General features: G+C 36.8%; 1 protein-coding gene across 2 annotated transcripts; it reads right to left on the bottom strand.

The window, feature by feature from the left end:
• Positions 1-1254: 1254 nt before the first annotated feature.
• LOC127455061 (homeobox protein HMX3) lies at positions 1255-3709 on the bottom strand. 2 transcript variants are annotated; one of them, XM_051722623.1, is made up of 2 exons: positions 3116-3709; positions 1255-2734 (listed from the first exon to the last, which is right to left on the bottom strand). In XM_051722623.1, exons 1-2 carry the CDS (start codon positions 3399-3401, stop codon positions 2127-2129), a joined length of 894 nt encoding a protein of 297 aa, XP_051578583.1. In that variant the 5' UTR covers positions 3402-3709; the 3' UTR covers positions 1255-2126. The 2 variants fall into 2 exon arrangements, with proteins under 2 accessions (XP_051578583.1, XP_051578584.1); XM_051722624.1 differs by having other exon boundaries at positions 1255-2731.
• Between the last annotated feature and the right edge of the window lie 9703 nt (positions 3710-13412).

Raw genomic sequence — 13412 nt, 5'->3', positions numbered from 1 at the left:
AAATTATAAACAAAATACACGTTTTAAACAACACGGTTTTGTAATTGTAATTTGCTTTGGAATTAATTAAACTAATTTTGTACTTTGGCGAAGTTAAGCATATTTAAATAAATCTAATTGAAACCATTTGTGTACATCTTACAATTGCCAGGAATATTTTTTTTTTGTGTAATATGTGGCACAGTTTTTGCGCATGTGCTGTATTTGATATTATTGATTCTTCATCACTTATTTGGGTTTGACCACAGTGTTGTGTACACTCATACAACAATATAACAACAGCAGATGAATACTGTTTTCACTCTTTAGTGTCTCCCTCTCTTTCTCTTACACACACACACACACACACACACACACACACACACACACACACACACACACACACACACACACTCACATGCACAACAAGAGGTAAAACTCTTAATGCAGTTCCGCCAGGTCTCACCGATAATTACACGATCTTACTGACAACGCCATTTAAAAAAATGTAAATTAAAGTTTGATTTAAAGTTTCACCTGCTTGTGATGGTAATGGGAATTTCAGCTTGTTGAGGCGCAAGTGAAACAATTCTGGGTTTGCTGCAAGGTTAAATTAGCTACCTCTTAAAAAAATAAAAAATAAATAAAAATACAAAATAAATAGATTCAGTCACACAACAATATTGTTTTAATAAATTATTGTCTTCACCGTCTTTTAAAATTTATTCGGGACTAATCGTACGCACCCAGTGGAGGATATTTTTTTTTAATTATATTTTTAATCTTTAGTGACGCCTATCAAAAAACATTACCAGTTGTATTCATAAATCAACTAACTAGCCCACCTATTTATTGAATTAGCCTAATAAATTATAAACATATTCAACAATTTAAACCCCATTAATAGGACTATTTCGTTGTCTTAAAATAGACAGAATCACCTCCGAACTATTTTTAACCTTATTATTATTATTTATTTATTTATTTAAATATGTATCCTCTAAACAGGTTATTGTACGGGAAATGTGTAGGCTAAACTTGGGTCAGTTTTGTAAACCACGATGATTCCTTAACCCATTCCTATTTTATTCAGTCATCATCATATTCTGTCTGTCACAACTCTCGAGTGTATCAGTCATGCAGCATGTCCATATTTATTTTGAATGACTACTAAATTTTGAGTCATCAAAGTGGCCCCCAGTTATTCGCCTGAACACGGCGGTCGTGCAACAGCGTCAGGTTAGTTACTCAAGATATGACTTTTATAGTCTCCGTTTATTTCACAACAGAATTCAGCAATACAGTGTAAAAAAAAAAAAGGCAGTTATTACTGTACAAATGACACATTTCCTCATTCGGTTCGTTATATCTGTACATGTGTAAATAATATAGATAAAAAGTAAAAGTTTTATTTCTGTGTGTGTGTGTGTGTGTGTGTGTGTGTGTGTGTCTTTAGTCCAACTGTAATTCCTGTCAAATCAAAAGCTATAGTCTATGATTGTCCATTGAGCGCGCGGGACCAAGGACACAAAATCGTTTTCAGCGGTTTACCTTCTCAACTTAATAGCGGGTTGGTTAGGGAAAAATAGGATCCGAAATAAGAGTTTTAAAAATGAATCTGTTGCCTAAATATACAATTCATACACAGTAGTATTGCACATCAGTAGTCAGGGCTGTGTGATATTTTTCAGTGCTAAAAAGAAACTAAACCATGTGTATAAAAACACTTTACTTTGACCTGTCAACAAGTTGATTTGTCAATGATATTCATAGACAATTTTTTTTTTTAAATCAGTAGTAGGCATAATAATAATAATAAAATAATAATAATAATAATAATAATAATAATAATGACGACAGTAAATTAACGAAGTCATTGTAATTCATCACCAACATCAACATTAGAAATGTAGGCCTCTAAACAATCCTTATTTATGTGTAGTTAATGTGTATTTTTATAAGTTTAAAAACAAAACAAAAAAATGTAGGGCTCAAATGCATGATAGTCCGTCTTTTCTTCTTTAAATGATTTTCTAAACAAAAATAGCTTTGTCTCTTGGTTTCATTTCCCCTTTTCTCTCTCTCTCTCTCTTTCAAGTCTTTGTAAAACGGCATTAGTTACATAGAAAAAGACATCTCTCGTTCTCTCACACCGGTCTGAGGAGAGGCACTGAGGTGACGATGGGATGAGAGTAGTAAACCGGATGAGGGAAAGTGAGCAGCGGCTGGCTTACGGGCACGTTGCCCGGAGTGTTGGAGCTTTCAGAGGCCGAGTTCTCGTGATACAGGATGGGTACTCTCACAATCCTTTGCGCAGCCGCGTGGCTCAAATTGGCCGCCTCAAGCTCAGCTGCCAGCTGACGTTTCCACTTGTTTCTGCGGTTCTGAAACCAGATTTTCACTTGGGTCTCTGTGAGGTGAAGCGAGGCAGCCAGGCCCGCGCGCTCCGAGCTGCTGAGGTAGCGTTTCATGTCGAAGGTGGACTCCAGCTGAAACACCTGACTCCGCGAGAACACCGTGCGCGTTTTCTTCTTCCGGCAAGGTTTCTTGTCCGCGCAGTCGTCACTCTTCTTCCAGTCGTCCACGCTGCCTTCTTTTTTAGACTCTTCGGTGTCGCTCTCCTCGAGGACAATCTCGTCTCCACTTTTGTTATCGTCGTCATCGTCTTTGGCGTCCGGGTCGGATTTGAACACGAGCTCAGGTGAATCTCGGTCGGTGCCTGTGGTCGGAGACGATACCCTCGCTTTCTGTGCTGCTAGAATAAGAGAGCTCAAATTAGCATCCGTTTACTTTCAAAAACACATTCATATCAAGTTTCACAGGTCGCGTTAGTCAGACGCAAACTCAGTTCGCTGTCCAAAACTCAATGTTTTCTTAACTTGAAAACACACTCACTTTTATATTCAAAGAACAAAGACAGCTTATGCACACTGTTGCCTGTTTATTTCGTTTAAAAATATCAATATTCTTTGGGGAAAGGCTAATGCAAAGGTAGAAACTGTTCTTGGCATTACATGCGTGAGCAACTCCTGCAAGCAGAATCACGCTATCCTTACTTACAATGAGTTCAAATCGACACACACTCTATCTAATACGAAGGGGTGTTAAAGAACAATTTGGAGAGATCAAACCTTACCTTCTGTTCTGTGGAGATGCGCAGATGCACTGAGTGTGTACGGGTACCACCATGCAGAGGCGCGCTCAAGATAAGCCGGTAAAGCAAAGCGCTGGGTCGGCAACTCGAAGCGAGGAAAGTTTAATTCCCCAACCTGAGAGAGCGAGAAGCTGCCATCAAGTCCTGCTTTAGTTGATGCCAAAATAGGCTTGGGCTTTGATGGCTTACTGTCAGAATTTAGAAGATTTTTAATGAAAAATGGAGAGTCTTTCGCTGAAGCACACGTATCCTGGGTTGTTTCGGGCATGTTGACTTGAAATTCGGGGTTCTAATATTTTTGACCACCGTGTAAAATTGTTAAAAAAAAGAAAAAAAAAACTTTTTTTTTTTTTTTTTTTTTTTTTAATCTGTTAACAGGTTGAAGGTCCTTGGTAAACTGTTCCAGTAGTGGAAACTTAAACGCTGTTTTTTACGCAGTCAGCACTGACGTTAAAAGGCAAGACAATAATACGGGGCGAAATAAACAATATTAATCTTGCTGATCATCTTCCGAGAGATCCTTGGTGAAAATGATGCTCACCGCGTCCGTCTGGCGCCAGATGCTAATGATGAAATAAAAATGTCACCCGAGTTAAATGCAGAAAGTATACGGCGATTGGGCACGTACAATAGCAAATGGGATGAAGGGAGAGATGGGAAGTGGAGAGTCTGGAGAGAGGAGGGGCCTCCCTGACGCTTTGCGTTGGCTGCTGGGATGAGAATTCTCCACTGTTATTGGTCTTATATAGTCCAATTAGGTGGCAAATGAGGACGGACCATTAACACAAAGGAACACGGATTTAGTTCAAGCGTTGCTCCGATGAAGGCAATAGAGAAAAGGTGGTTTGGTTTAGGCCAAGAGCACTGCAAAGTCAAAGGTTGACGTTTTTGAATATTTCCATATTTTGGCATATAACACATTAAGACATACGTAAATTGCGGTTAGGGCCAGGGAGATAGAATTGCATTAATAAATATAAATAATAAGAATAAGAATAAATAAATACATAAAAATGTTACAAGCAAAATTGATCTTTTATCGCATAATCTTTCAGTGAATGAAGCATAAATCGTAAATCATGCGACCATTTGTGTTAAACTAAAAACTCCATAAACTCAAAAAAAAAAAAAAAATTAAGCCCTCTTGGACCTGCTTTTATATGACATTATAAAACACATAAATACTATTTCATGTCTTTTTTAAAAGGCAAAACACATTGCGAGTGCAGTACTTAAAGTCTACAGATATAAAACCAACAGTACTAAAACCATGCGTAATATTCTCTCTTCTTTATTTCTATCTATCTATCTATCTATCTATCTATCTATCTATCTATCTATCTATCTATCTATCTATCTATCTTTCTTTCTTTCTTTCTTTCTTCGTCCTATAGATAAAAACATAAATCCAAATATTTCATTTTTTATTGCAGTCATTAAGAACGTTTGGTATTACGTTATGTTTCATTGCATTTTACTCACTGCCCAAATAATATATTTTTTAAAGGATTTCGGTAAACTTTAATTTAAACACAATCATCAAATATAAAATAAATTACAAATAATAATAATAATAAAATAAAAAAATAGACCAATAGGTAATGTTGTGAGTTTCAGTGGCTCAAAAGCTGTAGGAACAATTGTCACTTCAAGAAAAATAAAAAATACTTTCTGGGAAAACTGTGGACACGTGTGCTTGACCTATTAGTAGTTAACCTACCTTCAGTTGTCAATTATGTACAGCTTTTATCAAAAACGTTTGTGTTGAGTATTGCGATCATGGTGATCATCAGATTTATCACATGCTTAACAAGAGTGAATTGGAAGCTACAAGTCAATATGGTGAGAACGAGGTGAGAGCAAACGAGGTGAGAGCGTCCTCTATGGGTCAAAAAGTATTACTGCAGACTTTCAAGCAGACTGCAATCCAAGCCAGCCCAAGCTACATTTTTATAAAATAACTTCTTCTTCTTCTTCTTCTTATTATTATTATTATTAATGTTTCTAGTATAACCAGTATAGTATAATCAGTACTGCAGTCACATCTGATTGTAATTAAATGATTATTATTATTATTATTATTATTATTATTATTATTATTAGCTATTTTACAATCTAGCAGGCAGTCCAAATATGTCAAGTTTCGTGGTGACACAAAACAACAGAACAAAGCTTACTGAAGGCCAGTGTGATTTTTAATGTAAATGGTATAGCGGAACAGGTTCGTTAAGGACTATAGTCTTAGTGTCAGAAATGGTCACAATGATATCATGGTAATGTTGAAGATATCATCCTCTGTCAGCACGTAAGTCATACGCAATAGTTTTGGAAATAAGCAATTATCACACAAAATGAAGGGTAACACTGTGTCAAAAAAAAAAAAAAAAAAAAAGGGTAACTTTACAGTAAATTCCTGGCTACTAATTGCATGACTTTCGCAGTATATTTTACAGTAGTATTTCTACCATTTATTACAGATAAAAGACAACTGTATACTGTGACTTCACAGTGAACAGCACCAGTAAATTACTGTAATGTAACAATGCTGTGTTTTAGAATCACAATGAACATCTGTATTTTTTAGACAGTGTTTGTTAATTGTCTCCATTGTTGAGATTTGTATGCTGAGTGTTAATATCTTGCGTGCCTGATTGACAACTCATGATAAAAAGTTAATGAGCGATAAAACCAACCATATTATAGCCTAGCATTGCAAACATCCCTTCCTCATTGTTCATTTAAATTGATACTATTTCATTACTTTAAAATGCATCATATGTTGTAGTTTATACATCGTGGGCCGACATAAAGTCAACCACTAAATTGACTATTTTGTCTATACATTACAGTACCATAGATTGTTCTTAACCACAATTGCACCAACTAGGAGAAATTTAATTAGAAATAAATAAGATAAGGAGCACTAAACACCATAATGGTGACTTCAAACGACTTTTTTAATAATTTGTTGTGTTGTAACAGAAAATGACCTAGCCTGCATTGACTTTACAGTAAAATATTGAAAACAGTATTTTATTGTAAGAAATTACTGTAAAATCTAGTAAAATCCTGGCAATTTTTTACAGTGCAGCAATACAAGAAATATAAATATATTTGACCATGTTTAATTTTATTGTTTGTGCATCTGGTTCCATGGCCATCAGGTGTTAGACACAGTTAAAAAGACAATAATCATATTCAGGTAAAGAGATGTCAGTGTAATATACACTAATGTATTGCAAGTTTGAATCAGTTTATTCATTTTATTTTAATTAATACAAATTTAACTGTATAATAACCTATACATCTTTCTCTTGAATGAAAAAGCAGACTTTTAAAGTAAAATCCCTAAATTAAGTTACTGGAATTTTCCAAATGCCGTTGATTAACATAAAATGCAAATGTTTTATTAACAAAACATTACTCGGTGCGAGTTAGAGGGTCAAATGTAGGTCTTACAGTATCAATAATTACACTGCAGAAATGGTTCACACAAAGAGTTTGATCCGGGAATTATGGACGTTAAATAAATAAACCTATACGCTATTAGAATTAGTGTTCAGTGAATGCCTTTATTGGGGGCTTGTGCCATGTGTAGCTGTTTCATATTATTCTCCGTCTCGGTTCTTTGTGTCTCTCTGCCAGTGGGATGATATAATGTTCCCTGACTTTTAGATTACTTATTTCAGAGCGTGGAGTTATTGATTATTTCACCGGTAAAATGACGAATGGCACAACGGAATGACACGGTCAGCAGGTTCTATTAAAGAAATGATAGTATTGCTCATGGTTTGTTAAAAGGTCCAGTTTAGATACTTTATAGGTTTACATCCATCATCGTCTAACGACCCCGCAAGATGAGAAAAGCGCGCCCCGCGCTGACAATGACCCGACGCCGCTAACTTCGCGCTGTAATTGCCCACGTATTATATATAGATTTTTGTTTTGATATCTTGTGAGTTTCTCTCGTCTGGTTGAAATTGTGATAAAATACATGAGTATAATATCGAAAAGTACCACACAGTGAAAAATGGGCGAGGAGCTATTCTAAACCTTTAACTCGTGGATTACATGCCTGTTGGACGATGCATGCAATGTGTTTTCTAATGTCACCAGATTTAATAAAACAGCTATAAACAGGAAGTTTACAAAAATGGTGATTTTTCGAACCGGTTGCATTTGAATCTGTTTATTAATTGTTCTACAATTTTCTACTGCCTGGTGCTAAAAACAAAAAAGCATTTAAACAAACTCCAGATTTATTAGGCTATAGGGCTAGCTTTTACAGTTTGGTAAAACATGTTAAAATGACAGTCAGACAGACAGACAGACAGACAGATAGACAGACAGACAGACAGACAGACAGACAGACAGATAGACAGACAGACAGACAGACAGACAGACAGATAGATAGATAGATAGATAGATAGATAGATAGATAGATAGATAGATAGATAGAGATCTTCTAAGCACATTGTCCATGATTAGCACTCAGACTAAACCTTCAATTTAAACTCTCTTGGTCTGTTTTACCGACTTGACCACTGCATGCTCTCCCTCAGTGCATTAATGTCCGGCACTATTGAAACGAGGCATTAAAAGCTTGAAGGTCAGGCTTCTCATCCCACAGTAATACACACAATGGATTTAAACATGGCATTTGAGTTGTAAAGGACTGACTGTGGCCTGGCCCTGACCTGGCCAACCTTAATTGGGATGGTGAAGCTATTGATTGGCTGAGGGATAGTTAGAGGCTCTGAGTTACAGCGTGATTAGTCAAGTATCAGCGAGCTGCTTTTATATGCTCATGGGGGGTAGCAGAAAAAAGAAGAATTCAGTGTCACTGAGGGTGAGAAGAAGCTCTCGCCAAGTGGTCTCGCATCAGTCCAGGTGTGAAAGCTGAATCACCAGTGGGCAATCAGGACCATGGTTGTCCATCTTAGCTCATAACTCCTGGTTGAGGTTGACATTCTAAGTTTAGATCATTCATTTAAAACTTTCCACAGAAAACATTTATGCATGGAAAATGATGCAATTAGGAAAAAAGATGAATGTGATTGATGACTGAGGTTAACATTCCACCTAACATCTTTTGTGTTCCACAGAAAAAAGAAAGTCATACAGGTTTGGAAGAACCTGATACAATCTGGTGTAATGCTTTGTGAACCATAAATGTTGCTTACAGGCAGAGAGATGTTTCATCAGGTTCCCTGACCCTCACTGTCCGACATCTGATGCTATGATCTGTGTCTTGCTTGTGCCAACTGAGAACAAAAATACCCCATTCATTCTTTCTGACATGGCTGAATCCATGGAAGCACTGTTGGTGCAGCTATCATTATGAGGATTCTCCATAGACATAATAATTTGTATACTGTACAATCTATAGATTCTATCCCCTAACCCTACCTCTAAACCTAACCCTCACAAAAAACTTTCTGCATTTTTACATTTTCAATAAAACATCGTTTAGTATGATTTTTAAGCGATTTGAATTATGGGGACACTAGAAATGTCCTCATAAACCACATTTATAGCATAATACCCTTGTAATTACCAGTTTATAACCTAAAAAAAAAGTCCTCGTAAACCACTTAAACCTGCCCACACACACACACAAACACACACACACCACAAAGGCACATACACATAGAGGCACACAGGTGTTGCCTTCTGCAGAATAGGCAGGTATGAGCATTCTTGGGCCAAACGTTCTGACCATGTGTCACTACAGTGCTGTAATCGGGTTGAGGCACCAGTGGATTCTCATCAGTGTCTAAGGGGAGATAGAGATATGGACCCTGTTACAAATGGCCCAAATGCTCAAGCTCTGAGGAAGCCCATCAATAAAGCAATTTCTGGTGTCATAACAGCAGCGCTTTTGCTAAAGCTAACCTTTCAAAAAAACTTTTCCCTCTCCAAAGCACTGCAGCCCCGCCATTAGAGTCCTGCCTTGTGAATTTAATGGATTCCGTACAAATAATATTCCACCATAATGGAAAAGGTTGAGGTGGCTGAAGACAGATGAAGTCATAAACACCTATAATTGAGAATCAAAGACCGATAAATTTTAAACTGCTATCCATTTTCCCTCTTTTTTTCAGATGATGATCTATGTCATTCTGGCTGCAGGAAAATGGAGGAGATTATGGGTGGAAATTATAACAATAAATTTTCTAAACATACACCTTGATTATGCTTCGATTTTTTGGGAAGGAGAGCAGAGAGAGAGAGAGAGAGAGAGAGAGAGAGAGAGAGAGAGTGAGAGAGAGAGAGAGAGAGAGAGAGAGACAGTTGGCCTGGATGGCTGAAAGCTTGCTAGCTAAATGGCGCCATAAAGCTTCTGTGTGCTGTTTCGCCCGGAGAGGCCAGGCGTGCCTGGAGGTGTCATTTTCTTCCCCTAAATGGGGGGAAATGAATTGTGTAATTTATTGCAAACTGAAGCACAGTGAGATTAGATCAGCATATCCCATCAAAGGCTCAACAATCAATCTGCTCTGCTTTAACAGCTTGAGACGCATAAACCAGGGCACCTAATGGCTTTCCAATCTAACAGATTGATAGACTTATCTGCTCCCAGGGGATGTATTAAGAAAATTGGCTACTTTCACACTCTTCCCCACCACTTCTGACAGAACCCACTTTTTCTCTCCCTTCCTTTCCCCACTCACAGCACTGATTGTAGATATATAGATATAAATACATTTCCATGAGAGGCTTTAAAGGAGGAGGACAGAACGGGGAAAAAGGCAGAGTGGAGAGAGAGAGAGAGAGAGAGAGAGAGAGAGAGAGAGAGAGAGAGAGGCTATTTGTTATTTAGATGAGCGTGGGGGTAGAAAGGGAGGGCAATGCTCTTTAATGAGCTGATTATTGCTCGTTGTTTGGAGCCGAGATGGTGAGCAGTCACTCAGGGCCACTTATGAACGCACATAAATGTGGCCATAGCAACCAACCTTTCCTGACTAGAGAAAACAGAGAGACGTGGTGTAATGGGGTGGATTAATCAAACAAACAGATTACAGTAATTAAAACAGGCCAATTATAGATATTTTAATATTATAAAAATGTCCTCAGACACAATCTTTCACATAAATACTTAATTAATATTATTATTATTATTTGCTGCTAAAGGAATATTCCGGGTTCAATACAAGTTTAGCTTAATTGACAGCATTTGGGGCGTAATGTTGATTACCACAAAAATTTATTTATTTTGAAATCTGTGATACACTGAGGTACTTACAATTGAAGTGAATGGGGCCAATCTGTAAATGTTAAAATACTCACTATTTCAAAAGTATAGCGACAAGACATAAACAATATGCATGTCAATAAGATTTTAGTGTGAAAAACCTTTTCTGTGCAAAGTTATAGGTAATTTTACATCTTCGTTGCCATGACGATATAAACCTCCTCAAACCCTTGAACCCTAAAATTATGTAAAAACGACAATTTAAACAACTTTACAGCTCCAACTGTACATGAGTTTTAACAGAGGAATTAATGTAAGTGCTTTTATAAAATTATCAGCTTCACATTTCTGCCTTTAAACCCTCTAAAAATTGGCCCCATTCACTTCCATTGTAAGCACCTCACTGGAAGAACGGAAGAGTCAAAATTATTTTTTGTGACAATCAACAGTATGCCACAAATGCTGTCGATGGAGCTTAACTTGTATTGAACCCAGAGTAATCCTTTAAAAATGCATTTTATAGGAATAGTTCACCCAAAAATGAAAAGTATCTCATAATTTACTCACCCTCATGCCATCCAGGTTGTGTATGACTTTCTTTCTTCAGCAGAACACATATTAAGATTTTTAGAAGAATATCTTAGCTCTTTTGGTCCATACAATACAAGTGAATGGGCGTCAACATTGTGAAGCTTGAAATATCACATAGGTCCACATAAAAGTAATCCATAAGACTCAGAAGCGATTTGATAGGTGTGGGTGAGAAACAGATCAATATTTAAGTCTTTTTTCACTTTAAATTCTCCTCCCTGTTCAGTCAATTTCCACATTAACTTTCACATTCTACTTCTTGTGTTTTTGGTTATTCACATTCTTCATGCATGCACCCCCTACTGGGCAAGGAGAAGAATTTCTAGCAAAAATGTACATAAATATTTATCTGTTTCTCACCCAAAATTATCATATCACTTCTGAAGATATGTAGTCATTTGGATTACATTTATGCACCCTTTATGTGCTTTTTGGAGTGTTAAAAATTTGGCACCCATTTACCTTGCATTGTATGGACCAACCGAGCTAAGATATTTTTTATAAAAATCTTGTTTGTGTTCTGCAGAAGAAATAAAGTCATATACATCTGGGATGGCATGAGGGTGAGTAAATAATTAGAGAATTTTCATTTTTGGGTGAACTATTCCTTTAATCATTATTTAAAACAAATCTCTAAACAAATGGTTTGATTTTAGGAATCACTGTGTTTTTGGGGTGGCTTTACAAGCGCAAATCCACAAATGCTCAGATATTTAAATCACAGATTTCAAGATATTAACCCCATCAGCAGCCCATTTAAAATATATACAAAAGTGTACTATAGACCAGTTCAGCTTCTCAGTGCAGGTGTAGGATGACTCCTGTTCATCAGCCAGCCTGTCAAGATAAAATCTGAAGCTAAAACACTGAGAGTGAATAAGATGCTATCAGCATGAATACAGAGAATAAAGATCTCCTATCTCCCTACACAATTAGGCAGCTACTGCTACAGCTAAAAAAAAAATAGAGCAATGAGAGTGAGCTCTCATTGCTTAAAGGAAAGAAAGAGAGAAAGAAAAAAAAAACTCATGATCGACATTCAGATGATGTTGTATCAAAAATGGGATTCAGTGAATAGAATGAATCTGGAATTAAACATTAAAAGCCCTTGATAGTGTCACCATACAATCCATTTGAGATAAGACTCTTTTTATTCGCCTCACATCATCCTTTCTTCATGACGCCCATATTGGATCTCAGATCTGATTTGTAGAGTCCTGGGGGCAGAGGGGCATTTTTTCCTCATAAATATCAGTCTAGCCTCACATAGACCACAAATCAATGGCAAACAAGCCCATAAACACATTCTTTCTAACACACACATTCTTTCTAACACACACACACACACACACACACATATACACATCAGCAGTGATGAATGTAATTAACTGTTTTCTGAAAGACATGACAAATCATATGTAAGATTCTGTGTGCAAATTCAGATCCCAGTCAATCGGAAATGGATAACTATTTTAGTTATTTTGCCATAGAATGGAAATAATATATGATGATGATGATAACAATGATGGTGGTGACGACAACAATAATGAAAATAATGACTAAAACAATAATGAATCTTTGCAACTGGGAATCTTATTTCTAAAACAAAGACAAATGTACACAAAGAAACAACAATGAAACAGTTTAAAAATCCCATGACTGAATGCCTAATGTTTATCTGTTTTATGTCAATTTCAAGCTCTCTCTCTCTCTCTCTCTCTCTCTCTCTCTCTCTCTCTCTCTCTCTCTCTCTCTCTCTCTCTCTCTCTCTCTCTCCGAATGAAGGTGTACTATACAACGCCTGTTCTGTTATCCAGTCAAAATGAAGCATTGATTATTTGTAAACACATAAGTGCAAATCAAATCAGTGCTCCTAGGATGTAGGATGTATGGCCACCCACCTGCACACATGAGAAGTGAGACAATTATCGACCAATTGATTTTATGCACAGCACATTTTTTACCCTGCCTCTTTGCTTCTTTTCGTTTAATGTTAAAATCCTTCTTTCTTTTCTGTTTAATAGCCCTGACTATTTCCTATGCTGCCATAAAGCCCTTATTCCCTGGCTCCAAATGAAACCTTTCCCTCAACCTCTTATATATTTTGTTCTCTATTTCGCTTTAATAGCACTAAAATTGGTTACATATTCTTTTACAGTCCCCAGATGCCATTGCGCCTATGTTGTCATTCGATTATTTATAGAAAACTATTACATGCTTACATTAGTGGCTTATTTCCCCCATGCGGCCAGCAACACATTATTATTTTTTTTTTTTAGAAAACCTTAAAGCCAATTCTTTACAGGTCTACCGGCTCACTATTGTAGTCTTCACTGGACTGATGAGCAAGGTGAGGAAATATGTGTGTGTGTGTGTGTGTGTGTGTGTGTGTGATGGCAGGAAGATGTAAAGAAGAGGCAGAGTTGTGAAAGTGTAAGAAGTGATGTGACCTGGTGAAAGAAAAAAGAGCCAGCCCCCGCATGATATGTGGAAAAT

The sequence above is a fragment of the Myxocyprinus asiaticus genome, chromosome 17 (assembly GCF_019703515.2).
Source record: "Myxocyprinus asiaticus isolate MX2 ecotype Aquarium Trade chromosome 17, UBuf_Myxa_2, whole genome shotgun sequence".
Lineage (NCBI taxonomy): Eukaryota > Metazoa > Chordata > Actinopteri > Cypriniformes > Catostomidae > Myxocyprinus > Myxocyprinus asiaticus.
This window is presented reverse-complemented; position numbering and strand designations above follow the sequence as displayed.

Coding starts and splice junctions, on each gene's coding strand:
- LOC127455061 (XM_051722623.1), bottom strand. CDS start 3,401: ATGCCCGAAACAACCCAGGATACGTGTGCTTCAGCGAAAGACTCTCCA. Junction 2,735..3,115: donor GCATCTCCACAGAACAGAAG/GTAAGGTTTGAT, acceptor CTCTTATTCTAG/CAGCACAGAAAGCGAGGGTA.